General features: G+C 36.0%; 2 protein-coding genes across 6 annotated transcripts in view; one reads left to right on the forward strand and one right to left on the reverse strand.

Moving 5' to 3' along the window:
• PEX3 (peroxisomal biogenesis factor 3) overlaps nt 1-10,340 on the forward strand; it is a 33,731-nt gene extending 23,391 nt beyond the window's left edge. The window contains exons 10-13 of one of the 3 annotated variants that reach the window (XR_003968984.2): nt 1,164-1,286; nt 6,215-6,311; nt 8,903-9,064; nt 10,262-10,340. Coding sequence is in view for 1 of the 3 variants with exons in the window: in XM_030316484.2 (XP_030172344.1) it covers nt 1,164-1,286; nt 6,215-6,311; nt 8,903-8,986 (304 nt within the window). In the remaining 2 variants the exon portion in view is untranslated. Of the gene's footprint in view, nt 1-1,163; nt 1,287-6,214; nt 6,312-8,902; nt 9,117-10,261 lie in introns of those variants that run through there. The other 2 variants (XR_003968985.2, XM_030316484.2) reach the window with 2 other exon arrangements.
• FUCA2 (alpha-L-fucosidase 2) overlaps nt 1-17,540 on the reverse strand; it is a 53,834-nt gene that overhangs the window by 20,297 nt on the left and 15,997 nt on the right. For 2 of the 3 annotated variants that reach the window (XM_030316480.1, XM_030316479.1), the window contains exons 6-7: nt 17,013-17,121; nt 761-855 (exon numbers count right to left, since the gene is read on the reverse strand). In XM_030316480.1, coding sequence (XP_030172340.1) covers nt 761-855; nt 17,013-17,121 — 204 coding nt within the window. Of the gene's footprint in view, nt 1-760; nt 856-14,419; nt 15,267-17,012; nt 17,122-17,540 lie in introns of those variants that run through there. The other variant, XM_030316481.1, reaches the window with a different exon arrangement.

The raw sequence follows: 17,540 nt of genomic DNA on the forward strand, positions 1-17,540 counted from the left end.
GAAATTATATCCTCTGCTTCTAAGATATTTTCATAATGTGATGAAAATCAACAAATTTAAAGGTTAACTCAGACTTTCTACGATCGCCGTCTCCACATTTTTTCTTTTTTCTTTCTTCTTTTTTTCACATTTTTTTCTTACTCAGGTTTTCACCACCTCACTCCACGAAGTTTTAGAAAAGTTCATCAGTGATCTTTTGCCAAAACTGATCAACCTGTGATGTTCACCTTTTTTAACTTTTCTCTGATGATTAACACTGTTGATTAAGCCTTTCTTGAAATTCTTTTCTCGTGTGGCTTCCATAAGTGTCATTTCCTGATTTCTCTCCCTGTATTCAGATTATTTCTTCTAGTTTCCTCTATGTCCGTATTTCTTGTAAACATTCGTTTTCCAAGGTATTTGTTCTTATTTCATCCTCAGCTGCCCTAAGCAATTTCATACACGGCTTTAACTACTATCTGTATACTGATAATTCCCAGATGGATAGCCCCTAGCCCACCACTCCCATGAGCTGGTCTGGTTTAAGATTTCTGCATTTCAAAGATCAAACTAATCTGTTGAAGTAGGCATTTTCTAACTTTAATAGCATATGTATATTATTCTTTATATCAAAGAGGTTTTGTGAGATACTAACGTAGCATAACAAAAAGAGCTTGAACTTTAAAAACAGAAAGGCCTGGGTTCAAATTCTAGCTCCCCACTTACTAATTATATATACCTTTGGACAAATTTCTTCATCCCTAAGTATCCAGTTTCTCACCTGTACATGATGCCAAAATTTTCTGAGATGTCATGATAGAATATGTGAAGCAAACCAGTATCTGTGACTATAAGATGATTCTTCTTCAGAAGTTCCTTGAAGAGAAGTAATACTGTTACTGAAATTCTTGAAAACACATTGTACAAAGTGCTGAATAATAAAAGAAAATCTAGCAAAATGGATGCAAATTCTCGTTTTGTTGTGCTAAATAATAAACTTCCTTTTTATGCTTAATTTTTAAAGATTAACCCCTTGATATATTCTTAACAGTGTTTTAGGCTATAAAAAGTAGGTTGTGACTAGAAATGTTGGTGGCTGTCAAAGATAACAACATACTTATTGAATTTATTTCCTTTTCCACTGAGGATCTAAAACGCAATCTATCCTTCTTTTTTTTGTGTAGTCCAGATTTTAGTACAGTTTTGAATACATGTTTAAACCGAGGTTTTAGCAGACTGCTAGACAACATGGCTGAGTTCTTTCGACCTACTGAACAGGAACTGCAGCGTAGCAACTCCATGAGTAGGTAAGATGACATAAAATGTTGTGAGTAATGAAGGCTCTAACAAAGGAGTGCTTTGGATGTGTTTTTGTTCCAGGTAATAAAAAAATCATAGAGGATAAATTTGATTGATCATTTTCAACAAATTAAACTCCCTTAAACTAATGACTCCTTCATTAGTAGAAACTCCTTCTGAATTCAGTATTAAAAACCTCATTTCTTCCCAAAATTTTGCCACCATATAGAAATACTTAGGTTGTCAAGCTGTCTTTCTGCAGGCCAAATCCCAATTCTTAGATTGTTGGGTTTTTTTTTTAACTCTTTAGAATATAAAACTGAAAACATATTTAAGTACTGCAAGCCATAATTGGCCTACGTAATTCAGTAGTTTGGCCATTATGATAAGCAGGCATTCTTGTTATAGATTCCTATTTCATGAATTATCTCCTACTTTTACAACAACATAATGTATTCATTTTTAGCTCTTCTTGTAAGATTAGGAGTATTTAGTGTAATTGTTAGTAATTTTAATCATAATTATTTCTAAGTCATGCATTCATTCTGCTAAAATGTATCATATGGTTTTATGATATCCTTATCTCAGCATGAGTACCTTGGCTCTCCTATTAGAATTTATACTCTTTAATAACCTGCTTTGAAGTTTTTTATATTAAACGCAGAAAATAATAGCTACTAAATCAATGTTAACTGACTATAAATTGGTCCATTAAAATTAAAAGAAACAGTAAGTGATATGAAGTATGTATGTGCAATATCCAATTCAATTCTTAAATACATAGGGCAAGAAATTATTCATTTCTTTGGAACCCTTCTTTATTGTATAAAAAGAATAATTTCCAATTAGCATTGAGGATTTGGAATGCTTACAGCCATAAAATGTATTTTCTGAGACAACTTAAATATCACCCTAAAATCTTTTTTAGGAACTCTTTTAAGTGATACAAAAATAAATTTCAGCCCCTATATACTTCCCTAAATCAAGGTGCTCTGATTAATAAAACTTCACTATAATCTCTACCTAGCAAGGTATTAGTTATTTCCTGAGTAGTGATAAAGAATTATAACAGTTGTTTTACACAAGTACTTGATTTTATACACTGGAGAGTTATAAAAAATGTGTTAGAACCACATAGACATTGTAGTCTTCTTGTTTGAACTCCCTATAGTACTCACTACTGTACTTTCCTGTACAACCTACATTTTTCACCTAGAACGGGAATCGTATTCCTCAGTTATATTTTAAGCCTCCTCACAAAGTCAGAAACTATTTTATGCCCTTTCATATTTCATTACATACTCTAAGTATTCAGTAGATATTTCCTAGCTTAAGTTTTTTTCTTTTCTATATCGATAACCTACTTTATACTCCATGACTTAATACTAGAAATATTTTCATTATGCCTACTGTTGTTCCTATTGTTTAACATGTTGTGAAAGTTCTAGCCATTACAATAAGCCAAGAAAAAATATTTCCAATTATCGGTAAAGAGACAAAAATATCATTAATTATGCGTACTCCAGTTAATGATGCAGAACCCTCAGTTGATTCAAGAAAATCAACTGAAAAGTGATGCTAACTAATAAAAACAAATTATATATGGGTGTACGTATTATATATGTGTATACAGTAAAACCCTGGATTGCAAGTAACTTGTTCTGAGAATGTTCCGCAAGATGAGCAAACATTTCTAATAAATTTTAACTTGATAAACGAGAGATGGTACGTGACACTGAATGTCACATGATCACAGCTGAGCCAATGGTTCTTGAAATTCATTTTGATATATGAGTGCTTTGGATTACAAGCATGTTTCCGGAACAAATTATGCTTGCAAACTAAGGTTTTACTGTATTCTTGTATATACTACATATAGTATATGCACATAATATATTCAAGAAATGATTAGAAAAGTAAGCGATAAGTATACTTTCCCTATAAAATATATAAGGTGTAATTATTAGAATAATATGTTATTCATAATAGATAAACCATTGAGACAGGATGTAAAATCCAGAAACAGGCTCAAAAATATACAGGAGGATACAAGTACATGATGAAAGTGAGGAAGAGATGTGTTATTTAGCAAATGATAGTAAGACAGATTAGTCATTTTACAACGACTGATGTAAATTAATAATAATAATAATAAAGTTAGACTCTTTGGTACCACACAGATAGCCAAAAAAAATTCAAGAGGTTTAAACGATAAAAACATAAATGAATATGGAGCACCTGGGTGGTTCAGTTGGTTAAGTGTCTTACTTCAGCTCAGATCATGATCTCATGGTTCATGAATTCGAGCCCCACATTGGGCTCTGTGCTGACAGCTGGGGCCTGGAGTCTGCTTCAGATTCTTTGTCTCCCTCTCTATCTGTCCCTCCCCTGGTTTCTCTCTCTCAAAAATAAATAAACATAAAAAACATAAATGAACAGATGAATATTTGTCAGAGCTCAAGATGGAGAAAGCTCTTCTAAGAATGAAAGTAAAGAACTTTACAAAAGAAAATGATAGGTGTGGCTGTAAAACTTTAAACTTACAGATCAAACAGGTTTTATTAGCTTTATAACTGCTATTGAATGCAAGTGATATGTTGGTGGAAATGTTTGCAAACTGTGTATATTATACAAAGAGGTTAATAGCATTGTGGACATATCAGTTAAGGAAGGAAACACACAAAGAAGAAATGGCCATAGACATGAACTCAGAAGAGAGGAGACAGAGATGCCAGTTTGTCCATTCATCTGGCACCTATTTGTTGAGCAACTACTATGTATCAAGCACTGAACTAGGTCTCTGTCCTCATGGATCTTACAATCTAGTAGGAGAAATAGACAAACAGGTGTACAAACTATGATAAGTATTAGAAGGAAAAGAACATATGATAAAAGTATTTGAACAAACATGGAATGTCATGCAGTTCCCCTGAGGAAATAATTTGAACTGAGAATTAAAAGATGAGCATTAAATATGGCCTTGGACTAGAGCGAGGCAGTTGACATTTAGGGCAGAAGCCACAGGGCAAAGACTTTGAAAAGTGGAGGACCGAGGTACACTTGAGGACCTGGAAGAAGCTGGTGTGGTAGCTGAGCAGATGGAACTAGGAGAAGGGTGATGTGAGACCAAGTTGGAGAATTCAGCACATACAGATCATGGTTGTCAGCTTGAGAATGCTGGGAAGCCACTAGAGAAGTGGCAAGAGAGTGATATGATGGGACTTACATTATAGAATCACTTAGATTGCTTTATGGAGAAGGAAACTTTACTAAGTGCTGGGATAAAATACAGTTAGTAAAATAGCCACTGTACCTAACTTCACAGACCTTGTACGGTAGTGGTGTCTTCAGTTTCTAATGAAGAAAAAGTAATATACAAAGAGAGACATCAAACATGTAAACAAAAACATGACATTCTGAAAAATGCTACCAAGAAGGAGAATAATGCCTAATTTTCTCAGGAATGCATAAATCTCTGCACTCCTGTTTTCTTTTTATCCATTGCCTCAAATCTCAGCATAGAACACTGGTTAGATTAGCATATGGTTACACAGCATAGCTTCAGCATTTTCATGATATTTGAAAGGAAATTTCTGGGGTAGCCCGAGGTGTGAAGTATTATGTTTAACATAATAAACCTGAGTATAACTCACATAAAAATTATTTCATATTTGTTTCCAAAGTGTTTCATCATTTAACAGTCATTATATCACACATAATCACACCAACATTTATTCATTTATTCACCCAACTTATTGTAAGTGATGGTTGAGCACTTACAAGTTAGGTCACTGCTATAGTCCAGACAAAAGAAAATGCTTAGCCTTGACTAGGTTTGACAATGGGGAGAAGTAGACACACTTAAGAAATTTTAGGATGGGGTGCCTGAGTGGCTCAGTGGGCTAAGCATCCGACTTCAGCTCAGGTCATGATCTCACGGCTCGTGAGTTTGAGCCCTGCGTCGGGCTCTGTGCTGACAGCTCAGAGCCTGGAGCCTGCTTCAGATTCTATGTCTCCCTCTCTCTCTGCCCCTTTCCCACTCACACTCTGTCTCTTTCTCTCAAAAATAAATAAACACTGAAAAAAAATTTTTTTTAAGAAATTTTAGGATAGTCTGGTGTGCCTGGGTGGCTCAGTTGGTTAAGCATCTTACTTGGTTTTGGCTCAGGTCATGATCTCACAGTTGTGAGATTGAACCCCGTGTCGGGCTCTGCACTGACAGTGGGCAGCCTGCTTGGGATTCTCTGTATCCTTCTCTCTGCCCCACCCCCACTCATGTTTGTTTTCTCTCTCCCTCTCTCTCTCTCTCTTTCAAAAATAAACATTAAAAATTTTTTAATAAGTGAATAAATTGTCACAGCTAGAGGATGAATTACTTTTTATAATCATTAAAAAATAGATTAAAACTTTGGTGAAGAACTTTTAATAAGGTGGAAAATGTTCATAACTTTAATAGAAATACAAAACAATATTGCTGGGAAGTTAGAGTCTTGTGTTTAAAAAAACAAACAAAAGGGGACCCCGTGTGGCTCAGTCAGTTGAGTGGCGCTAGATTTCAGCTCAGGTCATGATCTCACAGTTCCCAGGATCGAGTCCCACGTCTGGGCTCTGCACTGACAGCACAGAGCCTGCTTGGGATTCTCTCTCTCCCTCTCTTTGTCCCTCCCATACTAAGGCACATGTTCAGTCTCGCTCTCTCTCAAAAATAAATAAGCTCTTTTTAAAAAGCACAGATATGTATAAAAATTACTGGAAGAAATTAACCATGATGTCAGTTGCAGTTGTTATTTCTAAGGGATGGAATTATGCATGGTTTTTATTTTCTTCTTAATACATTTTGTGAATACTCTTCAGTTACTATATTGCGTTATAATTAAAATGTTAAGATCCTGTGAGATAATTTCAGAAAATAATTATTACTATGATGATTTTTCAGTCTTTCCAGTGTCAGCCTGCCATTAGCTAAGATAATTCCAATAGTAAATGGACAGATCCATTCAGTTTGCAGTGAAACACCTAGTCATTTTGTTCAGGTAAGAAGAAAGTTTGGAGGTATTATTTAAAAACATTGTATTTTTGGTTGTGGTTATATTGGTCTGACATAAAATTACATTTCTCTCCTGTGGTATTTGTTCAAAGAAACCAAAACTTAAATCACATGTAGAGTGTGGTAGAATGCCCCATGAGAACAAAAATATAGCAAATTTATGAGGTTGGGAATACCTTTCCCCATATTCTAGTCCAATACCAGTTAGACCACATTTTACATACATTCTGGTTGGCATTAAACTATGTTAGTAATAAGATTGAGTTATGAGACCGTGATCTAGTTCCTCAAATTTTGAGGAAAACTAAAAAATTGTCTTGGAGAAGTAAAGCATTTTAGTATTAATAAATATGACTATTAAGAATGCACCATAGGGGCACCTGGGTGGCGCAGTCGGTTAAGCGTCCGACTTCAGCCAGGTCACGATCTCGCGGTCCGTGAGTTCGAGCCCCGCGTCGGGCTCTGGGCTGATGGCTCAGAGCCTGGAGCCTGTTTCCGATTCTGTGTCTCCCTCTCTCTCTGCCCCTCCCCCGTTCATGCTCTGTCTCTCTCTGTCCCAAAAATAAATAAACGTTGAAAAAAAAAAATTAAAAAAAAAAAAAAAAAAGAATGCACCAATAATCTGCTCATGAAAAATTCCGTAGACAGTACTACCTAAAACTCAGTCCTTCCTTAAAAAACCATTTTGGAATGCATTAAGTAAGGCAAATATTATTGAAATAAGAACTCTGGACCCACACAGTTTTTTCTGGGTCACCTGCAACCAAGTTGCAATACTTTTAGAAGACTAAAACTTGTATTAGAATTAGAAACGTGTTTGCAATACACCTCAATTCCAAACTACTGCAGAAATGTACAGGGAGGAGACTGCAGGCTAAGTGTAAAGATGGCATCTTCTTGGTACCATGTGTCTCAGACAAGTTAGATTATCTTCTGTGTACTTTCTGCTTGGCAACATGAAAAGAACTAAGACTACAGATTGTTTCTTTCTCTATTTGGTGTCGTTACTGTGTCCTTTACGTGCTTATTTTGCCTCACTGTTCTCTTCAGTTGTCTTTGTCATCTCTGTCACCCATGACAGGCATTCATATTGCAGAAGGAAGAGGGAGTAAGGCTAATCTCATTTCGCTTAATTTAAGCTCAGATTTTTTTTATTAAAAACTTAGTTTAAAATTTTTAATTTCATATTAAATTAATTTTCACATGTATATCAGTGTGAGAAAAAAGTTTGTAACTTTTGGCACTTAAACCTTAACTTCACCTTTCTCCAGTTTCGTAAGAGTCTGGCTTCATCTGTAGGCTATTCATCTTGGCAGGCCAGTGGGAAATACAACCAGGCAAAATACTCCACCTGCAGCTTGAAGGCTTAAGTAATTTATGTACCACAGTAATTAAAATCTGTATAATTGATAATGAAAACAAAAGAGTTCAATCTAATAAAAATACCATTGATATTAATGTTCAAGATTTTTAGTGTGACTGAATGTAGGTTATATACTACACTATTGATTGACAAGTTCTTTTAAGCATAATCTCTATGTTAACTCATTTAACTATAAAATGCCAAGTTGTCTTTAGAGACTTTAACCATGAATTTGTTGAGGTCAAGACTGGTCTAAAGTTCACTTGAGTTTTCTGATACTTAAGAAACAGAGAACACAAAGGATAGATTCATTTTTCATTTACTGTTTCTCTGATGCCCAGAGAGGCACTTAAATGTTTCTGTGTCATAGATCTTTTCACAATCTGGTGAAGCCTATGGACCCCTTCTCAGAATAATGTGTGTAAATGCATATCATAAAATACATAGGCTTTAAAGAAAGCCAATTAATTACATACAGTTTTCAAAATACTTTTTAAAATCAAATTTATGAAGTAGCAGTATTGCCTCTTTGTTCATGCACTAAATAACAAGATGTAATGGCAGTTCATGTATCTTCCACAATTATCATATGATGTGACAATGTCTTATTTCCACTGAAGACAAATGCATAGCATGTTACTGCTGTCACAGTTGTCAATTTCATAATTGAAAGAAATGCTAGATTTTAAAGGTTAATGAAAATAAAGATGTAATTCTTGTTTTTACATTCACAAATCCGTTAAGAACCCTTGTTCTGAAGTATATGTATGTAGTTTATGTTTGTGTATGCAGAACCCATGACATGCTACATACATTCTAGGTTAGATCTTCTAAAAAGTAACATACCTTACAACCATGTTATGTCAGCTTCCAGCCAAGGTACCTTTACACTTGTATCATTAGTATTGTAATCATTTATGGAACAAATACTTACCTAGTACATGGCATACACAAGTCCGTTTGAAGACTATTCTGGATCTTCTTCTCGAAGTCACACTGAATACTTACCACACCCACCATTCCTCATACAAGAACCTAAGCAATAAGTATCTCCTAGAATTTCTTATGCGAAAAAATATTCCTTGCATTAAGTGATTTTCTTTTTGGCCTTACTGCCACAAAACTTAAAGCTGAATTTATTGCTTGATTGCAGAAATGGATTTAAATTATCTATACTTCTTACAAACTGTAATGTTTTATTGTCATCTTGCTAGGATCTGTTGATGATGGAGCAAGTGAAAGACTTTGCTGCTAATGTGTATGAAGCTTTTAGTACTCCTCAGCAACTGGAGAAATGATTTCTTTTCCTTCAAGAAAAACTACAATGGAATTCATTTACTTTTAAAAATACACTGAATGAATCAACTATATATAGGGTAATGATTTGTTACCGAAATGCCTAATAAAAATATATTCTTAATCAAAGTCTTCATTTCGTAATAAAATAGATTTATTTGGCATCTTAATATATTTTTTTAAAGTCATCAACAGACTAGTTTTTGTGAGCATATCTGAGCATACACAGTGCAGACATCAGAATTGTTAGTACTTTGTTACACCATGGATATTAGTTCCAAACTGACAAAAAACTAATGTAGATACTTTTTTTATATATACATAATATGAAATGTAGTATACATTGACATTTATACAGAGGAAAAATCTGTTTGAGAAATAGCTGTGAAGTTTAGAAAATGTACTATTTAATCATAAAGTTCACTGGACTATAACATACATGAATGAATCAGACTTTTCTCCCGTTACTCTTCAAAGGAATAAGTTATTTACCTTAGATAAACCTGATGAAGGACATTTCTTTTTATGGAAACCAGTGAATTTAACAACCATGATCAGTAATTTTTCGTTACCATTGTTAACAATCCTTAGAAAATTACGTATTTGATTTAGAGGCTGAAATTGTGCTGTTGTTACTCAGCGGCTATTTTTAGCTATAGTTTCAGCATTTGTATGTAAATAATTTTAACTTACTTTGTATTGATTTTGAGCACAGTAAATATCTTATTGCAATAAAATATTTTAGTAAAATATGGTTTTGTTGAGTTAATACTTTACAGCCATTAATTTATTTGTCCTATAGCATTTTTGCTGTTACTTTGGGAGAATATGCTAGTTTTCAAGTTTTATTTTAACTAGTAATATAATTGATGCTTTAGATTTTCTGTTTAGAAAAAATGAATAGCATTCCCTTCTGAAGAGAAACAATTCATCGTCTCTAGTAAATCTATATTCTGTATTTATAATTAAGGGTAATTAGGCAGAAATAAATGAATTGTTGCATATCATTAGTGTATTAGATATATTTTCGGTAACATAAGAATATTGTCAGTGACATCGCTTTATGTTCCTCCGACAGAGGAACAATGTTTAAAAAAATGTAATGTCTACAATGTTTAAAAAAAGAAAGAAACAGATGTAAAAGTGTTGCAGATAGCAAATATTTCTCTTCCAAATTTGACAGAAAATAGTGATGTTATTTTCTAATAGGGTGGAGGAAAAACTGCATTTTGGAAAATTAGTGAATGTGTATGTAATAGGGCCTGCATCTCTTGCAGCAGTATTAACCCAGGATTTCATCCAAGGAATATTTGAGACTGAACAGGTGTGGCCTTGTAAAAAAAAAAAAAAAAAAAAGGATCGTATTCTGATCAGCTGACAATTTTCACCTGGAGTCACCTGCGTCTGTGGCGCCGTGGCAGTTGAAGAGATGATCAGGTAAAACCCACATGCATTTGAAGCTAACTGGCCTTAGATATTACAAATGTGTCTTCAGCTAGTACAATAGGACCCCTCTTGTCTGGGACCAATAGTTTGGTTAATCCAAAGGTCACTTAAATAAAGCAGGGTATCTATCACACACAAAAAAACTTATTCTTAGATACTTTAACTTAAAATATAAATATTCTTTAGTTGCCACTTATTTAATCTAGGAACCAGGGCTTTTCTACCTTTTTCGTATGGGTCTGCTTTGAGACTCCCTCTAACTCCTTCTTGTGCAGATCACATGCACTACATTCCATTATATAATTGTGAGCCACCGATACAGAATCCTTCTAGGTTTTTGCTATATTTTCCTCCAATCTTTTAGAACTGCTTTGCCCACAATTAGCCAATATCTTTAAATTTTAAAACAGCAACACACTTTTTTTTTTTTTTAAGATTTTATTTTTAAGTAGTCTCTACCCCCAACATGGGCTCACGCTCACAACCCTGAGATCAGAAGTCGCATGCTCCACCAACTGAGCCAGCCGGGCCCCCCTAAAAAAACAACACTTTTATCGAGTCTTTTCAAAGTTCAGCTTAGTTTTCACAGAAACTACAGCTCTTCGCACTCATGTCATCAGTTTATATACTCATGATAACAAGTTCAACTGGCATAATCAGTTTGGTAACTATTAATTTCTTAGAGCCGATGTAACAAATTATTGCTAATTGGGTGGCTTAAAACAACAGAAATTTCTCTTCTCACCATTCTTGATTTTGGACGTCCAAAATCAAGGTATCAGCAGGGCCATGCTCCCTCTGAAGGCTCTAGGGAAGACTGTTCAATCCTTTCTTGACTCTCCCAGCCTCTGGTGGCCCAGGTGTCCCTTAGCTTGTAGCAGCAAACTTCGTCTCTGCCTCTGTCTTCACATGGCCTTCTCTGTGTGTCTGTGCTCTTTCTCTCATAAGAATATTCTCACTTAGGACCCACCCACGTACAGTATGATCTTGTCTCAATACTTAACTTTCGTTACATCTGCAAAGACGCCATTTCCAAGTAAGATCACCTTCTGAGCTTCTAGGCAGACGTGAATTGTCGAAGAATACTCTTCAGCCCCTATAGTAACAAACTCTACGCGACTTGGTAAACGCAGATTGCAGCAAGTGGAAATCAAAGCGAAGGGTGCACCAGATAGATGCCTACTAACGGAAAGCCTGCAGCCTGCCCTAGGCACCTCCTTTTCTGAGGAGATGAAGACCATCAGTTTATCCCGTGAATTGGTTACATGGAGATTACTTAAAACTGCTTCTATTTTTTCTCCTTCAAACTTGTATAAATGTGTCTGTTACTGTGTATATATAAAAATTTTACATGAGCACTTATTTTATTTGCTTGGAAGATTTTATCTAACCAGATCTTTCACTTGCAAAATTGAACAGAAGATAAAACATCGGTCTTGTCTTCTATTGTCCTGATTCATATTTATTTGAGTAGCCTGAACTTTTACAGTAATTGTGTTGCTTGTATATGACACCTATGAGAAAATGAGATAGAATCTTACTAAAGTGATATCCATATTTAAAATATCAACATCTAGAGGCACCTGGGCAGCTCAGTTGGTGAAGCATCTGACTTCAGCTCAGGTCATGATCTCACCGTTCATGAGTTCGAGACCCACGTCAGGTTCGGTGCTGACAGTGTGGAACCTGGAGCCTGCTTTGAATTCCCTTCTCTCTGCCCCTCCCCTGCTCACAAACACTCTCTCTGTCTCTCCAAAATAAACATTAAAAATTTTTGTTTTAATATCAATATCTAGACTATTCAGTCTAGTAACCTAGTTTGGTTTGCCTTCAATATTTCTCCAGTCATTAAAGGAAAATCAGAGGTTACCGAAATTCAATTCAGGGCATTTTATACCTATTTAATAATGCTGGGAAAAGGATTATTTGATTGGAGGATAAAAACTATTGGCTTAAAATAGTTAATGAGAGATCTGATTTTTAATTATCCTTACTATAATTCTTGCCCTCATACTACAGATAATTCCAAGAATTTGCTGGAATATTTTTAAATCCTTGTTATGAAACCCCATTGTAGTACATTTGACACATAAGCAAGATATGTCTTAAATAAATTTAAATTTGGGGTCATATTTTTTCTTAGAGTTGGGTTAAAAGCATTTTATCAGCACCTCAGAATGCTGAACTGTATTTTGTCATGTAGCTTCTTCATAGCTACTAAGTCACCAAACCCTATAATTTGCTTAAATACTTGTTTTTCCCCTTTCGTATCAATTTGTAAAGGTAAAGATGGACAGGATAGGAATTTAAGTGGTTGACAGGCTTCAGTCTCAGAATTACTTTCTTCAAACAAACAAATGACCCTACTTTTATGATAAGATTCTTGTAACACTGTTTCCTTGGCTTTGGTTGGGTTTTACTCCTGTTTTGGTTTTTCTTAGTCTAGTGTTTGGGATCATATAAATCTTTCCAAGTTGGATCTCGAATAAAATATTAATTGGGATTCAGAACTATTAACATACTTATTTATGTAAATAGCATGGTTTTGAAAATTTGGTAGTTTTAGGAACTTCAACAATGAGTAATTTTTTAAAAGGTTTTCAACTTTAGCATGATTTTAGGGAATATGAATAGTATTCTTTTTCATTCTCTACCTGAAGCATTTTTTGGAAACAGATGTTGCATTTGATTAATGTGACCAAATGAAACCTACAGTACTACAAATAAAGATCTGGCCATATTAAACTTCTTTTGTTGAGGAGAGCGACTTCTCTAATCAGTGTTTCTTTAAATTTACATCAAAATCTGTATTGCTGCTTCATATTTTGCTTCATTCTTAGGGAAGATTTGAGTAGAATTCCTAATTATCAACTAGGTTTTAAACTTCAATTTGCTTGAAGACAAATGTAGGAAACATATTCATTAATTAAAAAAAAAATGGCGGGGGGGGCGCCTGGGTGGCTCAGTTGGTTAAGCATCTGGCTTCAGCTCAGGTCATGATCCCACAGTCCATGGGGTTGAGCCCCGCATCGGGCTCTGTGCTGACAGCTCAAGAGCCCTGAGCCTGCTTCAGATTCTGTGTCTCCTCTCCGCCCCTCCCCGACTCATGCTCTGTCTCTATCTCTCTCAAAAATAAATAAACATTTAAAAAAAAATTTTTTTTTTAATTTTTTTAATGTTTATTTACCTTTGAGAGAGACAGAAACAGAATGCAAGTGGGTTAGGGGCAGAGAGAGAGGGAAACAGATCTGAAGCAGGATCCAGGCTCCAAGCTGTCAGCACAGAGCCCAACGCGGGGCTCAAACTCGAGCTGTGAGATCATGACCTGAGCTGAAGTCGGCCGCTCAACCGACTGAGCCACTCAAGCGCCCAAAACATATATATTAATTTAAATTGGAGCTCATATGAGCTCACCTACAAAAATTGGCCCATAGGTCCAATCCCACACCCCCTCAAAAAACCTGAAAGAATATGTACTAAAATCGTAATAATGGTGATCTAAACAATGACTTTAATTTTTTTTAATGTTGATTTATTTTTGAGACAGAGACAAAGTGGGGAGGGGCAGAAAGAGAGAGGGAGACACAGAATCCAAAACAGGCTCCAGGCTCTGAACTGTCAGCACAGAGCCCAACACGGGCCTTGAACTGCAAGATTATGACCTGAGCTAAGGTTGGCAGCTTAACCGTCTGAGCCACCCAGGCACCCCTAGTATGTTTTAAAATACCTACAGTAAACCTATATCAGTTTTATTACCAAGAGGGAAAAAAAACTTTTTTTATTTTTTTTTATTTTTTTATTTTAACATTTTATTTATTTTTGAGACAGGGAGAGACAGAGCAAGAACAGGGGAGGGTCAGAGAGAGAGGGAGACACAGAATCTGAAGCAGGCTCCAGGCTCTGAGCTGTCAGCACAGAGCCCGACGTGGGGCTCGAACTCACGAAAAAAAACTTTTTTAGGAAAAGACAATTACTATGAGCACTGGAAGTATGTATTAGGCCAAATTTATTGTATCTCTGCCACCTGTATTAGTCTGCTAGGGCCACCATAACAAAATACCACAGACTGGGTGGCTTAAAGCACAGTAATTTATTTTCTTACGATCCTGAAAGCTGAGAGCCCAGTGTGTCTGCAGGTTGAGTTTGTCTCAAGGCCTCCCTCCTTGGCTGGCCGATGGTGCCTTCTCCCTGTGTCCTCACATGGCCTCTCCTCTGTGTGCTTGCATCAGTGGCATCTCTTTCTCTTCTTGTAAAGACGCCAGTCGTATAGATTAGGCTCTTACTCTTATGACTTTATTTAACCTTAGTTACCTCTTCAAAGGCTTCAAACACAGTCACATTGAGGGCTAGGGCTTCAACAGAGGAATTTGAGACACAATTCAGGAGACTTAATTCAGTCCTTACCACCACCAGTTCCTGGCTACCATAAAACAAAAATTTCCACCTCTTAATCACACATGGAAATAAATTCAGTGTGAAGAGACTTCAATGGCAAAGTACACTGGACAGGTAAAACAATTACATGGGTAATTTAGCAACAAACATAAGCAGTAAGAGGGGAAAGGGCCTGAATTGCCTAAATATTTGACTTTCCTTGACCAATTTTACATTTGCTTTCTCTATATGCTGCAATTATAGAAACCTGATATTTTCGAGTCTTCGATGCACCCGCAGCATGAACTACTCTGCTGCAAATTAGATCACATTAGTTAGTGCTAGAGCCCAGCCCCATTTACAGGGCATCTGATCAAAGGTTAGACGTGGCAGTTCTACCAGTATGCCACTTGGCTTCAAAGACGTCCAGTTAAGTGGCTGTCCGTGTCCCAGTAGTTTAATCTGAAATTAAAAACATACACAGAAATGTCTTCACATGCATCTCTTCGACTCACCCACTTTATTGGGAAAGAGTGGCTGGTATTTCTTTAAAACACTGTAGACAAGAAACTCAGCTTTTGCTTTTATTTAGTGGTTCACAAACTATTTTAACCTTTGGTCCAAATGAGTGCATACGTGCGTCTTACTCCTATATTCCTGTCAAGTAAAAGTGTCCAAGAGTTGGAAGAGAAGAACTGTAAAGGCTGAATAGTGTTAGAGTAGGGAAAACACTGAAGAGAGGACCAGGGAAAATGACTCTGGACCAATCTGCCCAATGTAAGACTTGCATAGTTCTTGCATAGAATGTCCCTTATCTAGGAAGCTACCCTTCCTCGCCAGGTTTTCCAGTAACTGATCAACAATACATAAGTCTGATCAATTACTACTGTAATTGTTTTATATCCTTACTCTTATACTAAATGGGTTTAAATATGTTTTCTACATATCTATGGTTATTTTGAACGAGAAAACTTTGCCTATCATGTGGAACAACACAAAAACAAAACCCATGAACTTTTAAGATTACAGTATTAATGGGGCCAGACAAAATATAAATAAAATAAAAAGATGATGTCATTCCCACGCCACTAAGCTGTAATTAAACATCAAATGTGAACTCCATCTTCCTTTCTGCCAGATCAACCACAGTGTTAGAAATGAAATGTGGAAAGATGATACAAGGAGAAGCATATGGACAATCTACATCCAAGGAAATTGTTTCTTAAAAACAAGCTATAAAATGCATCAAAATGAACTCAATACCAGATCTGTCGCCTACAACTGTTAGATTAACTTCCTCCAGATTTTTTTAATGACTTAAAATAGTACGACTACAACATCTTACTTTTATTCTGATGTATTCTGGGATGGGATGTCTGGGAAAGAACCTGAGTTTGCTTTACTCATTTATTTATAAATTCCAGAATCATTTTGGATGCTTCCAGAACTTGAACAACATAAAATAACCGTAAAAAAGAATATCTATTTTACATTGATACGCATGGAGATAGCTGTATTTTAAGTTTAGTTTTCTGGGAAATGAAAAGAAAATTTTCAAAGGTTTGGCCAAACATTGCCACTGACGAAGTTCATTTTAAAATTACAGGTATCCCCTACAGTCAGTGTTACGCCATTTCACTTTTATAAAAGGCCTAGAGTAGTATCTATTTTTGTAACTGAAAGAAATCTAAAGAGGACTTTCACTTTTACAAAAAAAAAAGTGAAAAGTAAAAATAGCATTTAGTGTTTGTTTTGCAGAGAGCCGTTTGAGAGGCAGTGCACACCCCAACAGCAGCAAGTGGTAACTCCAAGTTCCTTCCTATACTCAGCATTTCAGCATCAAGCCGCCATAGCTTTGAACTGAGTCTGTGAGCATCTGTGCTTTGTCTCCATTCAATTTGTGCATCCGTTAGCAAGATGTGTTCTAAGGGATCAGAAGAGCTCTTCTAAGAGAGGTTATTGTGGGGGTCTAGGACTGTTCAAACAAATTTCCACATAAATTAATGGTAATTGCTTCTTTGCTTTACACCATTTCAGCTTATGAAAGATTTCATAGGAATGCTCTGCTTTCGGATGTAGTGGGAGAAAACCCATACTCTCATGAGGTATAAATGGAACATACGTAAGGCTCTCCTTGAAGTTAAAAGTTTCATTCTGTTTTTCCCTAGGATATGCTAGTGAGACACAATAAAGATAAAATCTCCTTACCTCTGTTGCCCCTGGGGTAGCGATGGGTTGGCCAAGAAACAGATGTCTTGATGTGGGCCATTTAAGATATATGGCGTAGACCAACTTTTGTTTAGGTTTGGATGTGTACCTGGTTAAAAGGAGGCAAAGAGCATAGTGGTATTCCTCATGTGTTAGGTTTGGGATTATTTTACAGAGATACTTTCATGCAGTAAATATTTACCCATGTCTTCATTAATAGAAGGAAAAAATAGCTCCATGGTAGAGTAAAAAGCACCCAAAGAGGGTTCCCAATTCCAGTGTGTCTTTGGGGGGCTGGAGAGGGGGTTCCTCACCCCCAACAAGCAATTCTCCAACACCAGCTGGGTGTCCTACAATTCAACTTAATTCTGACACTATCTACGTGGAGATGCTGTCAGATTCCACAGGTCAAGGATTCAGTCCTACAAGACTGCTTGCCTGCACCACTCAACTTCAGACACCAATCACAAGTCCAAGGTATCACCTGGTCTTCTAACCCACCAGCTACAGATGGGAGGTTCCAACAAC

This window comes from Lynx canadensis, chromosome B2 (assembly GCF_007474595.2).
Source record: "Lynx canadensis isolate LIC74 chromosome B2, mLynCan4.pri.v2, whole genome shotgun sequence".
Classification (NCBI taxonomy): domain Eukaryota; kingdom Metazoa; phylum Chordata; class Mammalia; order Carnivora; family Felidae; genus Lynx; species Lynx canadensis.